Below are 25,952 nucleotides of genomic sequence, written 5' to 3'. Positions count from 1 at the left end.
AAAGCAAAGTAAGAGAACACTCCACACCAGCAATTATTAACTAAGCAGTCAGTTTGCACTTTCCTTGCCACAGATTTTATTCCAGGAAGCACCCTATATATTTAACGGACTGAAAAATTATGTGAAATGTGTTTACATCATTACAAGGACCTAGAAAATCTGAAAGGAACAGAAGGAACTTGGCGCATTTGTCTAAGAAATGTTCAAGCCCAAGTTATAATGAAAACCATATTCCTTTGTCCCCCTCTCACAAATAGGGAAAGCCACCTCAGGGTGCTTTCTCAACCCCCTATGGAAGGGTTCTAAGGAAAGGGCAATTTTACCTTCTCATTTCAATTCCCTTTGCCCAGCATGCACCCATGCATGCACACGCACACACATGCACACACACACACATTATACTACCTTTGTACTTATTTAAACCCCTTTTTTTCTAACACGTACTCCAGTCTTCAGACTCCCCCATTCTAGGACCCTGTTGACTATAAAGTGAGGCCAATTCACCAACAGCCCCAGAGCAGGCGCTACTAAATAAAGAGTCACGGCCAATGCTGCTGAACCAGTGCGGGCAGCTGTGAGCCAGGAACTGGGTGTGGGGCTCCCCACCTCAGGAGGACAGCAGCCTGCCAGCTCAGGAGCAGGAAACGTCCAGAACAGGTGGGACATTGTGGCCAGAGACGAGAGAAGCCGGGCCACTAGACTGATCTATGCCTGTGGCAATAAGGGGCAGGGCCCCCTCCCCACAGCATTCGAGGCAGCGGAAACAGCAAGCCCTACCTGGAAGAGGACAGGAAACTGTTGGGGGACACTCTTGGGACATCTCCATAGATTTCCTGATGTGGCATGTAGAACAGATGATGAGGTGGCTCTTTCCTTATTGTTCTATCTTACCTACCCTTCAAGCCCATGTTGCCTGCCCAAACATTATTATGTAAAACTTCAAAAATTAATCATAGCCTTTATGTTTCTATTGTCCAGGTGACCCTAAAAACCCACGGAACTCTATGATCTAAAACAGCAATGAACAACAAGAAAAACACTCTTAGTGAGGTATAGTGGAACTATTAAGAAAGTAAAGATTCTGACTGCTTCAAGGCTTGAATGGTTTTTTATCCTCAATGGTATATAAGTATTTCTTATTTTGAAGGTGCTAAAATACACAACACAAGGCATCAGTAACTTTAAATCAAACCACAGGCTGCGAAACTCCTTACTTCCAATTCCATTATGGTTGCAATAAATGTTGAGTAAAAAAATGTCAACTTTTTGGGAAAGGAACACCAGTAGGTATGTATAAGCAATGGGACACACAGAGCTCCCAGAGGTCGGTGTCAACACCTCCTCATCCACTCTGCCGGTCCCTACCGCTTGCAGAAGAAAGTAGCTACCAGCTATGGCTTTTAAAAATCAGTATATTTCAGTCTGTTAGCTTTAGTTTTCAAAATAGACATGGTCCAATTATGTTTTCTGACATTGTTTCTCAAGCACAAATATACCTGTAGCCTGGTGTCTAAATATAAACACAGGCCACCAGAATTAAAATCTAGCTCACCTGAGATCTTTGTTAATTCTTGCTCATTCCTTTTCCCCCAAATAAAGTAAATCCTAAGAGACCTAAAGAAAAACAAGTTGGCTCTCCCTCTCTCAGTATGTCTGTCTGTCTGTCTGTCTCTCTCTCTCTGTGTCATTACTGGTGTTTAAAAATACAGCAAGCAAACGGTTTCATGTGCTTTAGAATACTTCCGAACGTTTAGCAGTGGGGTTTTCAATCTGTGTTGTTTTATTTTGGGGGGGGGGGGTGCTCAATTAGAGCACAGACACACTTGCTAGCCTCCCTCAACCCTCCCTCCCTCCCTCCCTCCAACCACTGGCACACTGCTCCCCTAAGCTCTCTGATCTAATTCCACACAAATGCTTAATAAGGTTGCAGAGATTTAATACAATTAGGAGTGTTGCTCACAAATTAACCAATCCATTAACACTCTACAAAGAAACAATTCCAGAGGAAAAGCCAGCCAAATGAGGATTAGAAGACAACTGGCTAAGGGTACAATCTGTTTAAAAAAAAAAAAAAAAAAAATCACACTGTGGTGCACATGTTTTCACATCTACATTTCTATGTTTTGTGCTTTATACCTTTCAGAGCAAAGAAAAATGGAGGTAAATTGTGCCATCTGAGATTTTTCCTCTTTTCCTGTTTGGTTTCTAAAAGTGGGGGTTGATCACCACTCTGCCAGTTCATACTCACAAAATCATCACAGTTCTTTATTGGGTTAAATACTCAGTAGATTCAACTCTTACATAATAACTACTTTAAGTCACTTTCATTGTAAGATGGATATATGAACACATAGAAGGAAATCTGGCAAATGCAGAAAAGTTAAAAGAAAGCAAAAATATCAGTAAGTCCACTATCCAGAAATAACTACTATTAATATTTTGGCTTGTATTTTATACATTTCCATAGAGTTTTTTTTTTAAGATTTTATTTATTTATTTGACAGAGAGAGACACAGCGAGAGAGGGAACACAAGCAGGGGGAGTGGGAGAGGGAGAAGCAGGCCTCCCCCTGAACAGGGAGCCCGATGCGGGGCTCGATCCCAGGACCCCGGGATCATGACCCGAGCTGAAGACAGACGCTTAACGACTGAGCCACCCAGGCACCCCTTCCACAGAGTTTTTTACTAAACATTTTAAAATCATTAAATAAGATTGGCATTCTCCTATACACGATTTTGTCACCTGTTTTTGTCCCATATCACTATATTGTGATCATCTGACATCCTTAAATATTCCTTGTCATGATTTTTGGTGGCTGTATGGCATTCTATTACATGAAGATACTCTGACTTAACCCACTCCCTATTGTTGGATATTCAAGTTTTTCCCATTTTTCACTACTGTAGAAAATGCCTTAGTGAATATGCTTGCAGGGGATTTTTCTGTACATGTCCACTTGTATTTCCTTAGTATAGATTTATTATATTTTAATAAAGCCCCATCTTTTTTCCATCCCAATGCATCATCTTTCCACACTCCAGGTGTGTACACTCTACTTCAGAGGATCCATCACTCTGGAAACAACCACAGGCCAATGGATTGACCGTGGATAACCCACCATCTTGCCATCTTTTTCAGTCCCACTCAAATCACATTATAAGTATTCTTGTGTATGAAAATTGCTAAAATGCTTACAAGATGCTGATCTTGTATTATCTGAAAGAAATTTAAAGGAGAAATTTGACTGAATGATTAGTAAAGGGATAATGTGCCTCATCATTTTCCTAAGTAGTACATTACAAAAGATTGTTTGCCTCGCTTTAGAACTCACGGGGAACCTGAGCTCTGGCTCTGAGACCTGAACAACCATTTAACCTGTGCTTCAAGATCCATGTAATAAGATAATTGCCACACATTTCCATTAAAGAAATCATGAGAAAGACCACACTGAGTATAAGAGGAAACCTCAAATAATAAAGTGCCTTGGAGACGCACAGGCTGTTTGAAGCGTCTCCACAGCTTTCTGTGCTTCTTGTCTGCTTCCTGGACACAAGGTGAGAATTCAACTGGGAAGTGCCAATTGTCTGGAAGATTTAGTTACAGAATGGGAAACGATTTTTTTTTTCTTTTGCAAGATTCTTTCAGGTCAAATTGATTCTTTCAGGGCAAATGAGGAGTTTATTCCATCATTTGGTTTTCATGTAATTATTAATGACTCAAAAACCAAAGTCCTAACATCTAAATTATTTTAAGTCATAATGATCTGTTTCGACTTCAGAAGGGGTAGTTGAGGCAGAGAGGCAGAAAATACCTGCCAAAGTCACAGACTAAGTCAAGACCAGAATTGAGCTATTATAAACCAGAGGTCACCGGCTTGGTTTCTGCCTTTTCGTGTTGGGGAGAGGGGAGAGTTAAACAGGCTGAGCATAGAGAAATTTTGGGGGCAGTGAAAATATTCCGTATGACACTACAATGGTGGACAGATGTCATTATACATTTGTCCAAACCCGCAGACTGTACAACACTAAGAGGGAACTCTAATGTACACTCTGGACTTTGAGTGATAATGATGTGTCAGGACAGGTTTATCAAGGTTCCAAATGGTGGGGGACGTTGATAATGAGGGAGACTATGCCTGTGTGGGGGCTGGGACATATGGGAAATCTCTGGTACCTTCCTCTTAATAATTTTGCTGGGAACCTATAACTGCTCTAAAAAATTAACTTTTGCTTTTTTTTTTAAATTAGGTCTCTGTCTGGAAAGAAAAAGGCTACAGACTCCTAGCCATAGGGGCCTGCCCCATCGGTTCCATGGTTGGTGTACAAGTCTCAACAGAGCCACAAAGCAGGAGACCTCTGCAGCCACAGGAACATTAAGGGATGCACAGCGCCTACAGGGGAAAGGGCACCGATTTCCATCCTAGCTTCAGATAGCTTTGCCTTTCCTGTCTGCCCTTTCTCAACAGACCTCACACCTTACAAAAGGAAGGTGCACCTCTCCAGTGTAAAACGTCCATGGAATCAAAGACACAATGTGAGCTACTGCTCTCAAGGAAGCATTCTTTAATGATTAATCAAACACCAGACACTCACTGTGGGGTTTCATGTCTTTCTCTGTCATATCCATATTTCATTTAAGGGTAAAACAATGTACTAGAGATAGAATATTTTAGCCCTTGTGGAATGTTATAAAATCAGATATATTAGACAAGTTAACAACCACACATCTTCCTTCCCTTGACCGTAAAGAACTCATTTCACAGCTGAAGAATTGGTGAAATTATAAAATGGGTGACATCAGTAAATATTAAATGCAAAAACATTACCTTTAAATGTACCTAAATGTAATAATTCTTTTTTAGCATATAAACTCACACTCACAACATGGTATTAGCTGGAAATAAAAGAACCTTCAAGCAACTGAAAGTGTGTATGTTCCTGACACTGATTCTTTTAAACAGAATTGCAATGCTTTCCAAAATTTTCAAATTATACAGGAGAAATTCACAAATAAAAATACATGAGATTTAGTTTAGATTCAGTGTGCATTTTCCAGTAATATAATTAAAATCCACTTTATCAAACATTCATTTATGAATTGGTCCAGTGAAAGTCTTGTAAAGTCTTTTCATGTTATAAAATATTCAATATTTTCTACCTCATGTTAACAAAAATGTCCAATGAAAATCAACCCTCATCTTGTAAAATATTTAATATTTTCTACCTCATGTTAACAAAAATGTGCTACCTCGTGTTAACAAACAATCTGCTGCTGTGCCAGTTTATTTTGAGTAGCACATACGGCTCTTTTGTTAAAGACATGGGAAAAACTGGATTCTGCTGTCTTTAGAAACTGATAGTTATTTCTGAAAGTATGTCCATGATTATTATTTAATTATTCCCAGAAGTCAAACACCAGAATTCAACACATACATTCACATATTTACAGAAAAATAGCATGCTTTTTCATTATAATCCTCACTTTATAATACCTCAGAATTTTAGGTGCTTATATTTAAACATTCCTATAAATTAATGAGAAACAGAATAAATTTGCCATGGTTTAAGGAACTTATACTTAATATAATTAATTCCATTACATCTCCATCATTTTAAACTTAACTAACCTGCTTTTAATAATCTGCCATATCATTTCTTTTCACTTTTTTTTAAATTTTTCCTCAAAATGCAAATTAACACTTATTTGAAATTAAAAACTAAGTTAGACCTTTTCTCATAGAAAGTAAAGCTGATGTGACTGACAGCTTTGATGAGGACTGCTATGCTAACTAAATCATACAATAGATATTTTTCATTCAGTGACTAGCCTAAACCTTCAACTCCAAGGTTTGAAAAATATGTATATAGATGTATATTTAAAGTATATTAAAATTAATATTTTTGTTTTCACAATTTCTGGATATTTCTGTATTTCTGGGTTAAACAAGGTAACTTTAAGTTAAAAATAACAGGTGTAATTAACAGGCATTAATGAACTTTGGTTTACACAGTCTCCTTGGGTTACTCCCCAGCAAACGAGAAACTGCATGACTGGACAGCAAAGTCTTTACAAACTAGTCGGTTTCCAATTTTTGGCTCTGAGCATTTTTAAGAATGAAACTATCACACTGGTCATTACAAATAATTTCTAATACTAGAACTCAATACGAATCTTGGCATGTAACTTGAAAAGAATTCAAAGTGGCACTGGTATGACAAAAATTCTCTAGTCCTGTCTACCTATTTATATGAACAAATTTCTCAACACAGATTTATAAAAATGAAACATGGAAATAGAATTTGGGTTTAACCCCGTTGAGCAGTAAGTAATGTCCTAAGGTCTATCCACAGATACATGAACTAATTTTTCTAAAGTGCAGCCGATATCGGAAATACTATTCCAATAAATTTTAACCATGATTCAATTGTATACACATAATTTGATAATTCAACTAGATAAAATTTAGCACTTACTGCTTTACGGTCCCATAAAATTAAAGATAGAATTAAAATCTCAATTTATACACATTTTTGTTGCAGAGAAGTTTGATAAGTAATCACTAAAAGACTCTCAAGCTTAAACATGTTGTAACAGGATAAGATTCTATGGGGAAATAAAATGTAAATAGCAGTTCAAGAAGAAAAATTAAGCATGTAAAATTTCTCTCAATTAAATACAAGCTTGTTCATGTATTTTTAAATGGACAATGGAGAGAATCGAATCTCTTTGGTATTTGGATGTTGTTTCTGAAGGATGCCTTTAAAAATTGTTGCAAGTTTTATCTTAAAATGTCAATATTTACTGTAGAGCATAAATTCCCTCCTCAATTGTATAAATTTACGATGCAAAATTTCACATGTGAACTTATCAGTGTTCAAGGAAGTGTCCCAATTTTTTAAAAATTCTTTGGATACACAACCATAAGTCAGAAGACTAGAAGACTATCTGCCAATGGCCAACAGATCTTAGAACTTACAAGCATTGGCCCCTGGCTCAGGAAAACCATTTCTCTAGAGCAAGATCTCATGAAGCAGTATCTATCCCTTATTTTGTTCCTGACTCTAACAGTTTTGTTGGTTATGTTAAAACATAGTCTCCAAAATGAGTAAACCCATCCGCTGACTCTGGGTTGAGTCATCCTCCAAAATAAAAAGACCAGCCTAAGTGTCCCAAGAGTCGGCATTCTCCTCTGTTCGCGCCCTCTACATCTGGAGCGTCCATCCACCCACCCTGGGTCTTGAAATAGAAGCACGTCAAGCTCATGGTGTGTGTAGAGTGCTTCTGTGTCTGATACAAAGAACTGGCAGGTACTGTGGCTTAGTGGCTTCAGGTTCAGGCTGATCAAGTAAAAACCTTAGCTTTGCTCTTGCCACTTGTCTGAGCTTATTTCCTGGCTTATAAAATGGTTAGGGTCACTTAGGTGGTTATCAGTATTAAATCAGGTAATACATATTAAAAAATCACATAAAATAATGCCTAGACGTTGTAAGTATTCAGTGAGCATTACTTATCCTTTTGTTCTATTGTAATACTCCTACCCTGAAGTACTGTTGTGCTAATTAGATAAAAGCACCAACCAGTGCCTGACACAGACATGGTAGTGGTTACACTTCCACTTACCATTTCTATTTCTATCAATATTTGCTTCCTATCCACTGATCTCCTACCCTTCAGAGGAGAAACAGGATGCCAAGGATCTGTCTCTGATAATTCTAATATGGTAAGAGTGGTGATGGTCCAGTGGGACACAGATACCTGCTTAATTCACCACTGTCTTAATCCACATACTCTGTGAGATGAAGATGAGGATGGGAACAAAGGAAAAGAAAAAAAAAGAGAAAGCCTAGGACCATGATATCAGGCATGAGAATAAAAGAGAAGCCAAATTTTTGATTCCTGAACCTTCCCTAACACCCCACACTTTTGCAACTTCTGGCCAAATTCCCCTCTTATATAAACTCATCCTTAAATACAACAGCAATTAAGATCTACTTCATGGAGACAGAAGGGAAAAATGCCAAGTCACCAACAATATGATCTCTAATTAAAAGAGAGAGAAAAAAAAAAAACATGAAAAGTTTGTTCCTCTTTCCAATTTCCCAGGCCTCTTCCCTTCTGCATCTACTCTAAGTAGATGACCACTACCTCAAAAACTCATTTGCTGATGATAACCAGACTTACTATGATCATTTCATGATGTATATAAATGTCGAATCACTACACATTGTACACCTGAAACTAACGAAATAGCGTATGTCAATTATACTTCAATTAAAAAAAAAAAAATTCATGGGCGCCTGGGTGGCTCAGTTGGTTAAGCAACTGCCTTCGGCTCAGGTCCAGATCCTGGGGTCCTGGGATCGAGTACCGCATTGGGCTCCCTGCTCTGCGGGGAGTCTGCATCTCCCTCTGCTTGCCACTGCCCCTGCTTGTGCACTCTATCTCTGTGTCAAATAAATAAATAAAATCTTAAAAAAAACACTTCACTTGCTTAGGAGGTATCCCATTTTAAGAGAGGAAAAAAAAAACAACTCAAAACACTTTTTTTAAGGTCTCTCCTCTCCCTTCCCTCTGAACAGTACCCTGACTAGTGCCCGCAGGCCTCCTGGGCAGTGCCTTATTTCCACTGGCAAGCTGCAATCCCACACCCTATGAGCTGACCACTGGAGTACCCTCCCTCGAGGTTCTTCCTTCCTACAGACTCAGCTGCAAGCTCCCTTGCCAGGCCGGCCTTCAGCTTACCTGTGTAAGCTCCTGTGAGCCAACCCTCATCTCCTCAGTACCCAGCACATCCCCACCCCCAGGGCCTCACCACAGAGTTCACCCACGAGTCCTCGGCCACAGAAGCCACAGCCCTTCACTATGGCAGGAGGACTTCTCCTGCCTCATTTCACCCTCAGTCCTGGGTAATGATTTATGTTATTTATGCTTTGGAAAAGAATATGCCCTGCAAACACCTCTTGACTATTCCTCCAATTATTGAGGATTTCTCACCTCTGTGTTCGATTTTAATCTATAGAACTGAAGCATGAAAGAATAACCTTGGATCCAGCAAGGAAGAAACAATATGCATTCAGAAAGCTTTCCAAGAGAAAGAAAAAAAATGCCAACTTGATAGCAATTTCCTACGTATAAAGAGACCGAGAACAATCACCTGGTGCAGGTGGCATTTTCATTTTCACTAAAAGCAGGCCCAGCAGGAGGAGGAACACAGGTTAGCTCTGCAGAACTTCCCAACTCCACTGAAGCTCTGGGAAGCCAAGCCAACCGAGGGTGTGCCTTGGTAAAGGCAGCTCACCGTGGCCAGGTCTTCACGGCGGAGAAAGCAGGTTTTTAAATTATTTCATCTGATCCTTGCAATCTTTTTAGGCCCTTTAAGTAGTTATTTTAATATCCATTGTATTCTTCTGTGACCTGAGTCACAATGAGGAGACCCAGCCCAAATCACAGGCCACAGGCGAGCAGAAGCAAACATGAGAACCCCAAGGTCCATTCCCAGGATCTCCCTCATCCTTAACAATGAACGAACCACCTCATTTTATTTCCAGCTGCTCAGAGATCTTTCCAAAATAAGAATAAAATAAAATAAATATGCATCTGTTGACAATGATCATCATCTCTTAAGTGATTTTGGCAAAAAAAGTCTAAATCCATATTTTTTTAAAATCACCGTGAAAGATGCTAATATTCTCTTAATATTTACTTATTCTCCTTTATTTTGGTGTAATTGTCCCTAATGATGTTGTAAAAAAAAAAAAAAAAAAAAGGTGATTGAAGCAAAGCACATCATCATTGTAAACTATTATAGACCAAATAGTTCTTTCCCATGGTGACTACAATAAGACCCAACTCACCAGATTGTTTTAAATCCTTCATCTGGATCTACTTGCTTCCTTTGTCTTTGTCCAATCTCAAAATGAAAATGCAATTTGTTCTACAGAAGGTAATTAACATCAATCTCCAGCGGCCAGCCCACCTCCACCTGAAGGGACAGGTCTAAAAAGAACCAGTCGCTGACCTCAGTAGCACTTGGCCCCAGAGACCACTAACACACACAGGAAAGAGATTAACAAAGGATTTTACACTTCTCCCCACAATCAGATATCCAGATGTTAAACACAAGAAATTATAAAAACGTAATTCAGAGGATCTGAAACCCCAGAGAAGACAACATTCTGCCCTCCTCTGCTGGTGAAAAGATATGGATAATGTCGCTAATCAATTAATTTCATTCAAGTTACTTAGAAGCTAAGTACTTTTCCTTCTAATTTACTATTTCAGAGAGCTGTAAAACAGCAAATAGCTATAGTGCCCTGCGAGCTAAGCCAACTTTACAACTGTGTTTACCATCAAAATGAGAAATTGCACCAAATCAATTAAGCACATTTGGAAATGATGGCATGTGCTTTGGGCCCAACAGGTGGGGACAGGAGCACAGGCTTTGGGCTTAAGAGGCACTGGAGGAACAGAGCACTTTGGGGTCCACAAAGTGCTCTGCCTACTATCTGTGCAACACTTAAAATGTCTTGGGGCCTCAGTTTCATAAACCATAAAATGACAGTGCTACCATTTTCACCTTATAGGACTGCTTTAGTAGTAAATACCATGTAAAGGACCCACACGTAGGTAGCATATGATGTTCATATTTCCTTTGCCCTTGCCCTTGGGAAGCCAGAGGAAATAGCAGCAAGTTTATGAGTTGGATTACAAATGGAAGAAAATCTAAGGTGGGGGGGGGGGCCACACCCTCTGGGGTTTGCAGAAAGGAAACACACAAGGCAATGACTCAAGGTTATTCTGCGGTCATAGGGCTCTAAGAACAATAACAGCAGCTCTTACAGATGGGGCACTATGTTTTCCATAGGATAACCAAGGAGGCAGACATCAACCCCTCTTTACAGATAAAGAAACTGGCTCCAAGAGGCAACCTGACTTTCACGACTGATAATGACACTGCCAGGATGAGAGTCCAGACTTCATCGGGCTATAGTCACCTTCAGAATACACCCAGAGGTACAACAGTTTGTAAAAGTTTCTTTTTATACAGCCCATTATCATATTTGATCTCTGAGGCAAACCTATGAATCAGAATGCCATTGAATGACCCTAATTACAGATAAGGAACTGAGCTCACTGAGGTTAAACAGATGACAGCATCAGGGTGGACCCTTGAATACAGATCTTTCGATCTTAAATTCCCTTTTCTCATGCTGCCAGTGATTTCCCAACTATGTTCTGCAAAGCAGAGGCATCTCAGAGCACAGGCACTGGGGCCTGGCAGACCCTATGTGGGGCCTAATTCTCCACCTCTCCTTGTATCCACACTATTTACAATGGGGTCTTACAGCCCCACGCACCAAGGGGTGAGGTCTATTTCCCTACCCCTGTTCTAGGCTGGCCCTGTGGACTGACCAAAAGAACAAGGTGAAAGTGATGAGGTGCTCTTCCCAAGCATAAACCTTAGCACATTTCTGCGGTCTTTGGAAACTGCCTGCTGGGGAAGGACCAAGCACACAGAGAAGAGAGCAGCTGTCCCAGCAACGCTCTCCTACAGCAGCCTATGGCCGACCAACCCCAAAATATCAAGGGACCCCAGCCAAGATCAGCTAAGTAAAGACATATACATAAAGTATGCCAATCCCAGTTTAGATCAGCAGACGCCCCCCACCAATAAAACATGAAAAATAGAAAATAGTTGTTGTTTTAAGCCACCAAGTTTTGGGAAGCTTTCTTATACAGCAAAAGCTAACCATTATACCTTGTTTTCAAATTTGGAGAGTCTTTTGTTTTAATCTTCCCACATAAAATTTTGTTTAACCCAAAGACTTTTATGCTTTATCACCTATGTAAAATTTTACTTAATGAAAATATTCTGATGCTTTAAAAAATAAGTGGGAGAAGTATTATAGTAGACTATAATAACCTCCCTACCATCTTCCTACTCCTGTGTTCTTCACTTTTAATGAGCTTTGAATGTGTTCTGTGGTGTCACTAGGAAGTAAAAGAAATGCACACATACACAGGTTGCATCTGGAACACTGACTCACGTTAAGATTTGGAACTCATTTATTTTCTGTCACCACTCTCAACCGGTCACAAAAGCTGTTTGTCCATGGAGAAAACTCCATTTCCTCACTCTTATTCCATGTGGTCCATGTAGGCAGGCCACATGCCTGGTCCAGTGGGTGGGTCGAGCAGAGCGGGAGGCTAACAGGGAAGCAGGTGATACGAGCTGACACAGCGAGCCCACTAGCAGAAGTGGTGTGTACCTTTGGGGGATAGGATCTCTCTTCCCACTGGGCTTGGAGGTGGAGGCTTCAGCCTACAACCCCTCAGAAATACCACAAAAAAAGAGGAAAGATGTTTAGAGAAGACGACTCTGAACCCCAATGGCTGTGTTCAGTCCCTGAGACCACCTGTGCCTACCCACCGCCTTCTCTGTTACAAGAGCCAACAAATGCCCTCGTTTGATGAAGGCCAGCTTTGACTGAGGTTTTCCATTCAAAAAAGTTCTTACTATGACAGAACACAAATTTGAATCTGGCTTTCTAACAGCCAACATAAAGAGGAAAACTTGATAGGTTATACAATTCATTTTGTCCACAAGAAGAAACTAAGTCCATAGTTCCTGGAACTAAGACCCAGAAGGAAATCTCCCCAACTGGCCATTATAAAGATTCTATATCATGTACTGAAACATCACTCAACATGTTTCTAACAGACACAACACTAACTTTGAAATGCTTTTGCATACAGCACATCTCAATACAGATGGATGGCATCAAATCAAAGCATAAATCAGGAAAAGGCAACTCCGCACCTGTGTGTATGGGGAGGTAAGATATATGGTGCACATCCCCCATACTCAGATGACCTGGCTTTGTTAGAAATGGAGACAGCTTCACCTCCCAAAGCTTCCATCAATTCTCACAGCCAAGCTTTTATTAGCTACTGTGCAGCAACGGGTTTGAAAATATCATATCCTCTCAGCATGGTTCCTCACACATAATTAGTGCTCAATGCATAGCTATCACTTACCACTATCAATTCCAACCCCCTGAAATAAAGCCTATCTCTGTTGCCACAATTTAAGTAGAAAATCACAGCCTTCAGCCTAGTTGCCACATAGCCTTTGGTGGCACCTATGAATGGCAAATACATTCTCAAGTATGGAGGAAAAGAGTGAGCTTCATTTGTGCAAAGGCAGCCTCTGGCAAATGTGGGAAGCATCTAAAATCACTCAGACATCTCTTCGACTTCCTTTTAACAAGTAACTTCATGCTATATCAGGCACTCTCTTAGATTGGACCCAATGTTCTAGACATTTATCCCATCCTCATCTACCAAAAATAACCCATTGATCCAGATCTCACTCTCTTAACACCATGCTTCTGACAAATTAATATGAACTAAGATGACAATCCTCATACTCTTCAAGTGATTGGAGAGACCTTATAGATCCTTGAATCGAATGTCTTCATTTTTATGAGTAAGAAATCTGACATCTAAGGATATGTCAACTTATCAAGGTGACAGCTAGTTGAGGATGTCATATTAAGACAACTTAATGAGCCACCTCTCCCAGACATGACATTTCAACAAGCATCTTTCTTCCTTGGTCAAAATGATGAGCTGGTGGAAATTTCGAGTGCGTTAACAGACTGGTATGCCCATTTGGAGGTTTGTGAGTCTTTTAGGAACTACTACAATCAAAATGCCAATGGCCCCCTTATGGGGCCCCGAAGACCAATGATTCTACAGTGTCCATGTTTCAATGAACAGGAGATAAAGGAGTAAGTACTGGAAAATATTACTCCCAATGCCATCTTGTCTCATCCTCTTCTATGAATGAGTCATCTCAAAATGTGGCTCAGAGCTGCAAATCTGAAGATCTAAAGTCATCATGTTCTGCTTACCCTGAAATGTCTTTATTCTTTTATTATATCCTAAAAATTCCAGACTAATAACACTATTACCAGAGGTCACCAAGTTAAAAGATGGGTACAAAACAGCCAAGTTTCTATAAAGTGCCTTGGTTCATAATTCACTCTCTCTTCTGACACAAGAAAGCCTCTGCTTCATAAAAGAAATACCCTTTGGTCAGTTAATAATTTGGTCTAAAAATCCATGTGATGATCTTTGGATGCTTTCTTAACACTAATCAGAGAAGATGTGATAAGTTCTCCAAAGGGCCTGGTCTCTGAGCCACAGCAACTTTCTTACTAACAGTCTTTCAACTTTTACAAGCATTGAGATTATCTGGATGTTTCCTGACCAGTTTCTGTGGCCCCTTCCAGAGATTCTGACCCAGTGGGTCTATGGGGCCAGGAATGTGAGGCCTGGAGCCTCACATGACTTTAATACACCTGGGTAACACCACCTTCCATGCTACTGAGTAGTGCTGGCTTTCCATGGTGCCAATTCTGAGGGGATCATTTTGCCATTTTCGGGTTTATTTTTCTTTTAAAACATAATATTGGCCATGTATTTATAACATATATATATGTGTACAACCACATCAACATAAATATCACTTCTACAGCCTCCAGGCACCACAACTATCAACACCTTGGACCCAGAAAGGGAACCTATTAGCTTGAACCATATGAAACTGTCAATATCGACTCTTTCTGACTTACAAGAACAGTGGGCTCACACTGGCCACAGAACTGGCAATCCCCTCTTTTCCTCATGACCGAACAGACACAACCCTGTCACCTCAAGAGGCCTCTTAACGTCACGGCATTGGTTAGTCTTTATAATAATCTTGCAAGGTACTTTTCCAGAAAAGAAAACTCAGGTTCAGAGAAATTAAATAACATACCCAAGGCCATGAGGCTATTCAGAAGCCTTGCTGCAAAATCAGGAACACCTGATCTGCCCAGGGGGCCTCTGTCCTTCTTTCCAAACCCCGGGGAACCCAGAGTTGACGTCAGAGCCTTAACATCCTCCAGCTGTCCAAGTCCGTGACTGGGCAAACCACCCCCCCAACCTTCCGAGGGTCAGCAACACAGGACTCTCAGTAAGCTTGCACAGTGGCTCCCGGCCCACCAAACAGCACTGGAAGAAAAGAGAGGGGGGGTTCCCTAAAAAGGCACGCAAATGGGATGAACATGTTAACTGACAAGAGAAATAGGACAAGAACCCCCATCACATATACACAGGACATAATGCCCGTGGATAGCCGTGAAGATTCCACACCCTATTCAGTGGTCTAGATTTCAAGAGTCAAAGAAGTAGAGAACATAGTTGATGAGACTGTTCTCAAAGTAATCTCCTTTTCTGAAGTTTCATCACTTGACTGTCTACCATACTGAATGAAAAAGGCACTAGAGTGCACCGGCTCTACTAAAGATGAGCCAGAAGTTCATGTAAGAGCTCTGTGTAGGTATAATTAATTTCATTCTGAATCAGAAATAAACCCAAAAGAGAGAATATATATTACTGCCTGTTATGGAACCTTCTTACCGGTGATGCCATAGTTCTTTTAATTTATCAGTGACTAAAATCAAAGCCCCTAGAGTCATGATAAACCTACCACATGATAAATTCCATTTTTAGCAAAATTTTGCTTTATAACATAACTGATTAATACATTTCTATTATACATGATAAAATCACAGGCTTACTTTGATATGTTTAAGTAACAAAAGATAATGCTTTTTCCTTTAAATTTAGCAACTAAATATCTACATGCTAAGTTGCTAAGGGTACCAAGCACAAAACCTACAGCCTAGGCCTATTATTTACATTATTCCAGATACTTTAAGAAGTCAAACTTAATAGAAAAAAAAAAAAAAAAGCAGTAAGCATAAGTACTTTGATATTTTTCCTCCCCAAGGGAACTTCACTTCTGCATTCATTCAACAAATATATTAAGTAAATAATACACACTATACATTGCCCAGTGATTTGATTTTTATTTTATATATCATCAGTATTTATTTTTTTTAAGAGAGGGAGGAGGGGGAGGGAAGGAGAGAAGAAGAGAATCTTTCTTTTTCCTCCTTATGGAATCATTTATTTCAATGTCAAAACACTTTCAATTATTTGTTATTATTATTTAAATTCAGGCTAGTTAACATATTAGTTTCAGGGGTAGAATTTCATCAGTTGCATATAACACCCAGTGGTCATTTCATCAAGTGTCCTCCTTAATGCCCATCACCCAGTTACCCCATCCCCCCCACCCACCTCCCCTCCAGCAACCCTCAGTTTTTTCCCTAGAGTTAAGAATCTCTTATGGTTTGCCTCTTTCTGTCTTATTTTTCCTCCCCTTCCCCTATGTTCATCAGTTTTGTTACTTAAATTCCAAATATGAGTGAGATCATATGGTATTTGTCTTTCTCTGATTTATTTCACTTAGCATAATACCCTCTAGTCCCATCCACGTCATGACAAATGGCAAGATTTCATTCTTTTTGATGGCTGAGTAATACTCCATTGTGTGTGTGTGTGTGTGTGTGTGTGTGTGTGTGTGTATCTTTAGCCATTCATTTGTCAATGGACACCTGGGCTCTTTCCATATTGTGGCTATTGTGAACATTGGGGTGCATGTGCCCCTTCGAATCACTATGTTTGTATCCTTTGAATAAATACCTAGTAGTGTAATTGCTGGGTCATAAGGTAGCTCTATTTTTAACCTTGTGAGGAACCTCCATACTGTTTCCCTGAGTGGCTGCACCAGTTTGCATTCCCACCAACAGTGTAAGAGGGTTCCCCTTTCTCTGAATTAAGTAGGCTCCACACCCATGGAGCCCAATGCAGGGCTGGATTTCACAGCCCTGAGATCATGACCTGAGCCTAAATCAAGAGTTGGGAGCTTAACCAGCTGAACCACCCAGGCACCCCATCAAGTATTTATTATAAAAGTAATGCTTTAGGCCACTTTATACTTTTGCGTCCAGAGAGTATACAATGAGTTCATTTCAAGCATGTGGTTGGGACATGATTTAAAGTACCTCAAAATACTCCAACTGAGAAGAGAGATCAAACAGGATCCATCAAACACAGACTGCAAACAAGGTGTGGTCCAATTCCCTGCCTCCTGCTGTCAGAAGCCTACCTGTGAACCTGCCATGGATTCCACAGCTGGAAGCTGGGGAGAGGGAATGGGGCCTCTGACTTCCACAGTAATGCAAACTAAAACACATTCTTCCCCTTGTATGCAATAAATCTGCTTTCTGCATACTGAATAGGAACGAGATCAAAATGAATATTCACCCATCTGAAAACAAACTGATGCTCTATAAGGTTTTATGCTTTGCAGCCCATAAAAAGTAAATGCTTTGCTTCTGCTTAGACTGTTGTATTCTGAAATAAATCAGTCTGTTAAACGGTGGCCTTTTCCTCCAAGGGAGATTCCAAAAACACATCTGTTTTGACAAGTGCCTGAAAAGTCTGCTCTTATGCATCCTCTCCCTCACATGCTGGGTCACTGCCCTCTGTGACTTCCAGGTCACAGCCCTCCCCAACAACCCCAGATACAAAGTGAGTGACACTGCCTTCCATCAGGTCCTCTCCCTCCCCTTCCTTCCAACACTTGGGTTTCAGATAAAAAGTTTTTAATGACACATTCATCTTCTCTGTTTTAAGCAGGAAAATTAATGGCATCAGATTTCCAATGCTAACTGTAATGACTTCCTGAATGATATACCTAAATTGACCATGCCCCAGAAGTCATCTCTTGCAGATGTAAGCACAGTACACGAGCGGCTTCCCACCGACGCCACACACCTGCCCGTGGCTCTCCATCCCACTGTCTTCTCTGGCCTCTCGCCAAAAGGCCTGATGGAGAAGGGCCCAAAGGTTAACATGAGCTCTTACTTAGTTGGCAGATATATACTACTTCTTCTAGCTCCACTGCTATATATAGAATAGCAGCAACAGACACAGAAAAAAAGAAGAAGGAAAACGAGAAAGTTAAAAAAGAAGAAGGAAAACGAGAAAGTTAAACGAAAAGTCTTTGGGTCAGTGCTGAACTACAACCAACGAAAAATGGTGACTATGAGAACTACAACTTCCACTAAAGAATTTAATTTTACGGAGAAAAGTCAGCCAGGTTGACAAGCAGATGAAGGTGCACTGCACAGCATGCCTTCCTTTGGCTGTGAGCGCTGGAAGCCTTCGGTGGGTAAGGCCGGGCCTCCCCTGGCTCAGACAGGTGGGCTTAAGGATGCAGCTACACCTAGTGCTCAGCTACGGATCGCCGCAGGAGGAGCAGGAAGCAGGCCAGCCTGCCTTGTGTTAGGCGAACGTGATAACCACTACACTACGGAAACCAGCCTGCCTTGTGGGAAACACTCTGTGACTTGATTCTCTGAAAGGCTGGTGACAATGTTTTCAGGATAAATCTGTTCAATAACCTCACAATCGCTTTTATTTACCTGGGGTGTTACATGACAGAGATGGCAATGACTCTCTTTTGTGGATAACAGAAATACAAGGCTCTCTTTTAGGATATGCACCAGCAGTACGCTAAAGAGATGAATAATGAAAACTTTTTATTTTCCATCAGGAAGTTGAGTTCATTTCCAAAGGCAAAGTTTCACATTTCCACATTAAAATGCCAAATTTCTTGTACATTAATTTCCACTTCTGTCCTAACAAAGTCCTTGTTTCTTTGTCAGTGGATTTTGAAACTTTTAATAAACGGACAAAGCATCGTAACTGTATCTTTCTTATCTTTGCCCACTACCACCTCAATGCTCCCCTATAAAGGGGCTTTACAAACAGTAAATGCTCGATATTTACTTGACCTAAAGGCATTATTCTGTAGGCACACTGGGCTATGCACTTACTACAACAAAACAAGTATCTTCTATACACAATACCCACCCAGAGAAATTTCCAAAGGCTAATCATTACTGCAAAATTTAATTAAAACTTTATGTTGTGGTAAGTAAAATTACAGGAAACTTTTCCTATTTAAGTTTTACAACTGGCTGGATGCAGTATCTTCCCCAGGTAAGACTTATTATTTGAAATGTCACACTGGCGGTTTCACCTAACAGGCTGAGAGTTGTAGCACAGGCACATCGGCCTGTTCATAATTTTGGCTGTGTTCATCAGGAGGCTAATAAGTGCATGAATGTGAAGTCTATTTTCACCCCTGGTTCTCTTTCAACTCTTATCAAGGGAGGCTGATCATGCAGGATGAGGATCCCAGTTCTTTTAGAAAAATAGTTCTTGGAGCATCAGAATGCCCTCGAGGGCCTGTTCGAACACAGACAGTGGCCCGTCCCCCCTCACCCCTCCACCAGTTTCAGATTCAGTAGGTCGGGGGGGGGGGGCGGGGGGGAGGCAAGTGATGCTTATGCCGCTGGTCCAAGGACACTTTCAGAACTACTTTTTTAGATCAACATTTCTCAAACTGTGGCCACAAACCAGGATTCCCTGGGGATGCTGTGAGACCCTCCATGAACCTTCCACTCCAGAATCACCACAGCTCTGCCCGAGAAATCAACAGAGGGAAGGGCCACTCCAGGGGATCCTTGGGCACACTAAATTTTAAGAAGCACAGGTGTGAACACAGCTTGCCATCAACAGGGGCTCAATACCCCCAGGCCCTCCCCAAGGCCACCTAAAGCCACTAACGTGCAAGATGTCAGCATGACCTACGTGCCCACGTGTCACTCATTTGATTACTTCCCCTTTCTTTTCCATAGGTTCCATCCTTAAGAGCAAAGAGAGCATAAGTGCAGTGACCCTCCTCTGCTAGGACCTCCAGAACTCACATCACGGATGCCTGAGGCATAACACTGTTCTTCTCATGCCTGTGTTCTTTGATTCGCCTCTCACACACTTCCACTCCACGGTGGAGGTACTACAGACTCCCAAGGTTGGTGACTAAAGCTTTCCTGCTCCCCACCCAACACCAGCCCTACTTATTTTTCTCTGTTGAGTTTTTCAGAGCTACAGAGTAAGCTCAGCCTTCCTGAGGACTAAACTGCAACCACAGCAGTATTTTAGCAGTATTTTGGGAACCCGAGAAACTGCATCCTCTTAGGATGGGAGGTTTATATGATTTTGCATCTTTTTAAATGTTTCACTAGTGAATCTGAAACACATTAGTCATTAACCCTTTTCCCACTTACAAAATAAACTTATTAATGTGTTATATTCATAAAGATAATAACTAAGATATGAAACTTAAGAAAGTTTGTGGGAAAGTTGGTTTTCAAAGAGAAGAATCTCAGAATGAAACTAAAGAGCATGGTGTGGTAGACACCACCCTTAAGAAAAATGTTATACTGCCAAAAAGAAACACGTAACTACTTATTAACATGCCTGACCCCTAGCTGAAAACTATGTCTTGCAATATTTAATTGATACATGCTCATTGTAGAAAACTTAATAAATCCTGAAACAAAAACTGAAAGGAAGCCATACTTAATTCAAAACAGTTCCTCTACCAAACAGACACATAAAACCTATCAGTTCCTAGAATGTACTATAATTGTTACAGAACTATCATGGAAAAATTCAAATAACTTCTATATAATTGAAACAGAAAATACTTAAATTTTAAAACCAACTTTTGCCAAAACTAAAGGCTATGTTTCTTTCATACATGGTTTATTTAATCTGAAGGCATAAATCAGATTACTTGTTTATTAAGGAAAGTTCTTTTAGAATTACTCAAGTTATATACACACTTACCCATATATCACAATATGTAAGTAAAATTCACTCCCAAAAAACTGCATAAAAACCCTTTGGAAACATGAGAGACTAAAGCCTGTAATTTTCTAGATCAGAACAATTTATTACGCTCAAGCAATAAATACTTCCCTACATACACATAACACTAAAAATGTTACAGTAATTTCTTGGCATATTTCTTTCATGCTCACTGATTTAAATTTGAAGTATTTTCATCATATGAATTATCAATCTAGTTAAAGCACCATAAAAATGTAAAATGTCATAACTATTGTTACCTGAAAAAGAAAAATAAATCACATTGCTAAATAAATCTATTCCCACTTTTTGTAAAGGGTACTTTAATATTTTGTATTTTAAAGTAATTTAGACTTAACAGAAAAGTTGCAAAAAATATATAGATTTCAAGCTTTACCCACCTTTCCCTAACATTTACATCTGACATAACCCTCGTAGAATTTCCAAAATTAAGAAATTAAACACTGGTACAGTACTACTAACTAAACTATAGACTTCATTCCAATGTTGCCTGTTTTCCCACAAATACCCTTAAAAGTATTTTTTAAATAATTTTTTTCCACAAGAATCCCAATTCACAAGGTTATATTAAGGTTTAATTTATTCCAAATACTGTGGAAGAAACAAAGGGCCAAACCTGTTTGTATTTCTATCTCTGCAAACCAGTTTGCTTAAGAGAACTTAACACATCAGATCTATTATAATGTAAAACTAAACACTTTGTTGTATAATATATATTACAACCCAGCTTTTAAGAATTTGGGTCAAAGAGGAATGACTTGCCAGCTATTTGGCTTCTCACCATGGAAAAGAGAATTTCAAACAAAAGTAAAATGATTTCACTTCCTTGAGTCTGACTCGATTCCTTTTCACAAAAGTTATTTTTAATGACCATTAAAAGCCTAGAAGGCAGAAAGTGAACCTCCAATAAGAATACTGGCATTAGAAATTCCCAGAATATTAACAAATTAGAAATTGTAAAGATGGAAAACAATTTTTAAAATGGAATGTTTATAGTAAATAAAGTCCACGTGAACCACAAACTGAATTCTTTTTTTTCTTCTAGTAAGTTTAGCACTCCATTTCTGATCTCTGGAATCCAAACTCCCTATAGTCCATCTCCAGAAATGATTAATTAATAACCATATAAATTCCAAACCCTTCCCAAAGAGGACAGGAGATTGAGAGCACTGCAGAAGAGGAAGAGCAAAGTCCCATGTGTATAAATCTCAGTCGCACAAAAAAAACACACTGATCACATAAAATCTCATGATTTCGGCCATTGGGTGGCCTAAGGAGAACCCCTTGTGAAAAATGTTCATTTCAAAGTCAGGGAAATGCCAGCCAAGTCTAACTTCCTACAATCATCCCTCTCCCTCCCTTCTGTATCAGTTTAATTCTTGTACAATGTGAATACTTGCAAATGATCAGCATTCACATCAGCATTTTATTCAACAAACTGTGCTTGCCTGTTAAACCTAAGACTTCATGCTAAGTGTTTTATGGGGAACCAAGAAGGAAAAAAATATTAACTTAGCCTTCAAGGAGCTTACAATCTATCTCCTCTATCCCTAAATTGATTATCACAGCAGGTGTGTCAGGTGAGAAGCAGCCAATTATTATAACATTCCAGAAGAATCCTAAAAAGAAGTATCAATGTCACTCATAACTTTCCCAACATACACAGAGAAACTGACTTTTCCAAAGCATTAGGAGCCCCACACCTACACTATCTAAAATGTAAAGTGGAGAGAAAAAACATAATGCACGGCAACATATCTGATCGTTGCATACACAAAATTTACCAACTTCAAATATTTACAATTTCAACATTTCAACATAATCTCTCGGATACCGCGCTTCATTCCCCCTTTGCCCACTAACACACTAGGATAACTCAGAAAGCACACCCCAGTTAATGGTATAATAACAAAGAGGATGATGTATTTCCTCTGAAAGAAAAAAATATGGCTAAATTTTAGTAAAAGTCTCTTTGGGTTTGACAGTTTAAATCAGCCTTCACAAGGACACAGGTCAGTACTACCTAATGCTGAAATCCTTTTTAATGATAAAAGGACTGATGCTTTAAATAAGCTACATATATATTTGTTACCATCCCCTTGCACACAACTTAAAAATCCATCCAAACGCTACTTGACAGGCTTAACTTTAAACAAATCTCCGCCAGGGAGTTATGAATCTTAATAAAGAGAAAACCATCACTAAGGCCCTCATATTTGGCTTCTAACACTAACGAGTTACAAGGCTCTAAAACTGGTGAGTTGACTCCATAATTTGCTAATAAGAAAGAATGAAGGCCAAAATTTGCAGCAATTTTATATCAGGCAGCAGTGTATCGTTTTAAGTCCTCTGGAGCACGTGCAATTACCAGACAGTTAAGGAAATATTAGACTTAGGGAAAGGGTATTTCTTTATTGAAGTTGACAGTTTGCATTTCACAGTACAGAGCAAACTGCCAACCACAATCTCATTTTCATCTTTGCGGCCAACTGCGGTCAAGGGTCCTGGAGCTCAGCAACACACAGGACACAGGCATCTGTGCCTATCTATGTGCACCGAGGACTCCAAGAAAGTAAAAATTTATGTTTCCAGAGACCAGACAGCCAAACATCTCCAATGTTTAGAATATGCATTTTACCGTCAGTGAAAAACCCCTTCACCAAAAAAAATTTTTAAAGGTCCAACTTACTCATTCCTCCCTAATAAACATAGAAACGTGTTTTGCAACCCAAGTTTATGGCCAAATTACTGGGGGTTTTATTATATTAAAAACAAGAAGCCCAGGTCCACCATTATACGTGGACCTTAATGAAACTAATATATATGAAAAAGTGTGCAAATGTGCACGCGTCTGCCGTGCGTCCACATGTGTGCTCCAGGTACTGATGACAATCTAGAGGTAACCCCTGTAACACTGTGCGGCATTGGGCCCACGCCTGACCCCCACCCCTGGGGTCTACAGGTCCTCTCCGCGAGGGGCTCCTCCCGGCTCGGCACGCCCCCGCCCGCGTTACTAGACACGCGCGCGCGGGTGAGCGCACACGCACACACACACACACACACACACACACTTGCACGCACAGTCCCTCTCCTTCCCACCTGGGACCCCGGGCGCCGGGGCTGGGTTAACAAGTTGCCACTGGCCGCAGCGCTCCGCTGGGGACCGAGGGCGGGTAGGTGGGGCCCGGAGAGCGCAAGGCCGCGTTGGCCCGGGGCCTGGGAGCCTGGACGCTCCCTCCTGGGCTGCCGGGTCCTCCCGCTGGGACCGACGAGAAACGCCCGCCCAGGCTCTTTGGAGCCGCCGCGCGACCGTCTCAATAAGCCGGGGTCGCCGGCCGCGAGGGGCTGGGGGCGGCGGCAGGAAGGGCAGGGCGCCGGGCGAACGCTACCACCGGAGCTGCTGCAGGGTCTGGACGATCGCCGCGAGCGCAGCCGGGCACCGGCGACCCGGCCTGGCCGCTGCTCCGGGTCGTAGGGATCGCTCAGCGCCCACGCCCGGCGGCCCGGGGCTGCCGCGCCGAACTTCAAGCAAAGTTTTCTGCTGTTCCTCTAGGAGCCGGCCGGGAACTCGGAGTGGCAGCGGTCCGCCCCAAGCACGAGGCCAGGCCGCGGGGTGCGGGGGCGAAACGAGGGTTCGGGCTTTGAGGCTAGTGCTCGGGGCTCGCCGGCTCCTGCCGCCCGAGTTGCCGGTGCCCGCCCTCCCCACCGGCCCCTTCTCCAGCGCCGGCTAACGGACAGCAGCTGTGCCGGGCCCGCCGCGCCCCCGCCCCGGACCCGCTGCCCGCCTCGGGCTCTCCAGGCCTGGGAGCTGCCGGCGTCCCGGGCCCCCGCTCCGGCCCTCGCGTCCCCGGCGGCGGCACAAACGGTCCCACCTACCTGAAAACGTCTCCCCTGCCGCAGTTAGCAAAAGTCCGGCCAAAGTCGCCAGGCATGTCCCAAGTCTCCTCATGTTGCCGAGTGCGCGCCGGGCCGCTCCCAGGCGGCGCTGGGTGGGCGCGCGAGGGCGGAGGGCGGACGGGAGCTTGGGTTTCCAGGCAGCCAGAAGAGAAAGGTAAACAGCCAAAAACAGAACCGGAGCCCCAAAGTGTCAACAGTTGCAGAAGTCCGAACTCCGGCAGCTCCAGAGGCCGGGGGAGAGGGTCCTGGCTCCTCTTCCCCTGCCGCCTGCCCCACTCGGCGTCTGGCGCGGCTGCGAGAGGGAGCGGAGGGCGCGCCCGCGGAGCCAAAATCCGCCCTCCGTTCCGGCGCCTGCACCCGCCGCCGCTCTCCTTCCCGTGCTCGGGACCCGAGCCGCTGGCGCCGGCCGTGGCCGTGGCGCTGGGCGCGCGCGTCCTGACCGCCGCCTCTGCGCCCGCAGCCGCGAGCCCAGCCCCAGGGGCGGCGGTGCGCCGATGGCCGAGCCCGCGCCGGCTCTGCGCGGGGCTCTTGCTCCGCGACTGACTGGCGGTGCCCCGCAGGCCGGCTGAAGGGAGCGCCCACGTCACGGCCGCCCGGCGCCGCCGCGGCCCGCTAGAGGGCGTGAGCGCCCAGCCCCGCCGGCCCGCGCCCCGGCGCTCCGCGGCCGCGGCGCCTCCGGGAGGGAGCTCGACTGGGGGCGGCCGCTACCGCCGCCGCCGCCACCGCCGGTGCGGCGTCACCCGCGCGGAGAGGAGCGGCTACACCGCTTCCACCCTCCCCCTCTCCCTCTTTTCCCCAGCCGCGTGTTCTGCTCTATGCCTGGCTTCCGGGAGGGTGACTATGTGAGGGCTGCGCCGCAGCCAGAAGTTTGTCCCGGGTCACGAGCACCTAGTAGTTTGTGCGAGCGGCGGGCGGGACCAGCGGCCTGCGGCCCGGCGGACGCGGCGAAGCAGCTCCGTCCCCGCCGCCCGGCGCGGGACGGCGGTGTCGCCGAGCAGGGCCGGCTGCGCCCCGGCGTCGCAGGGCCCGCGCTCCCCGGCCGCCGCGGGGAACGCGAGCCGGCAGATCGAGCAGGCTCCGAGGGGCCGCGGCCGGAGCGAAATTGGCGGGCGCCGGGGACAGAGCGGGCGCCCGCGAGCGCCGCGACCCTGCAGCGCGCCAGCCTGCCCGGCCGGCCCGCCGGAACAGAAGCGCCTGTCCCCGGGGCCCCCGCAGTCGCGAGGCTGTCCCGCGTGGGACGGAGCGAGCCGCGGGCAATGCCCCGAAGGCGGTGGTCACGCCGAAACGAGGCTTTGGACCTAACCCCTGATTTCTGTAAGAGGTGCAAAGTGTTGGGGAACGGGTGCGGAGGA

At 42.9% G+C, this 25,952-nt stretch overlaps 1 protein-coding gene across 8 annotated transcripts in view; it reads right to left on the bottom strand.

The window, feature by feature from the left end:
• Positions 1-25,050, bottom strand: part of PTPRM (protein tyrosine phosphatase receptor type M) — a 799,041-nt gene extending 773,991 nt beyond the window's left edge. For 6 of the 8 annotated variants that reach the window (XM_032421157.1, XM_032421160.1, XM_032421159.1 and 3 more), the window contains exon 1: positions 24,580-25,049. In XM_032421157.1, the coding sequence (XP_032277048.1) occupies positions 24,580-24,652 (73 nt within the window). In that variant the 5' untranslated portion in view covers positions 24,653-25,049. Of the gene's footprint in view, positions 1-24,579 lie in introns of all 8 variants that reach the window. The other 2 variants (XM_032421158.1, XM_032421163.1) reach the window with 2 other exon arrangements.
• Between the last annotated feature and the right edge of the window lie 902 nt (positions 25,051-25,952).

This window comes from Phoca vitulina, unplaced genomic scaffold (assembly GCF_004348235.1).
Source record: "Phoca vitulina isolate PV1807 unplaced genomic scaffold, GSC_HSeal_1.0 scaffold24, whole genome shotgun sequence".
Lineage (NCBI taxonomy): Eukaryota > Metazoa > Chordata > Mammalia > Carnivora > Phocidae > Phoca > Phoca vitulina.
Note: the sequence above shows the minus strand (reverse complement) of the source record. Positions and strands in the feature narration are given on the sequence as shown.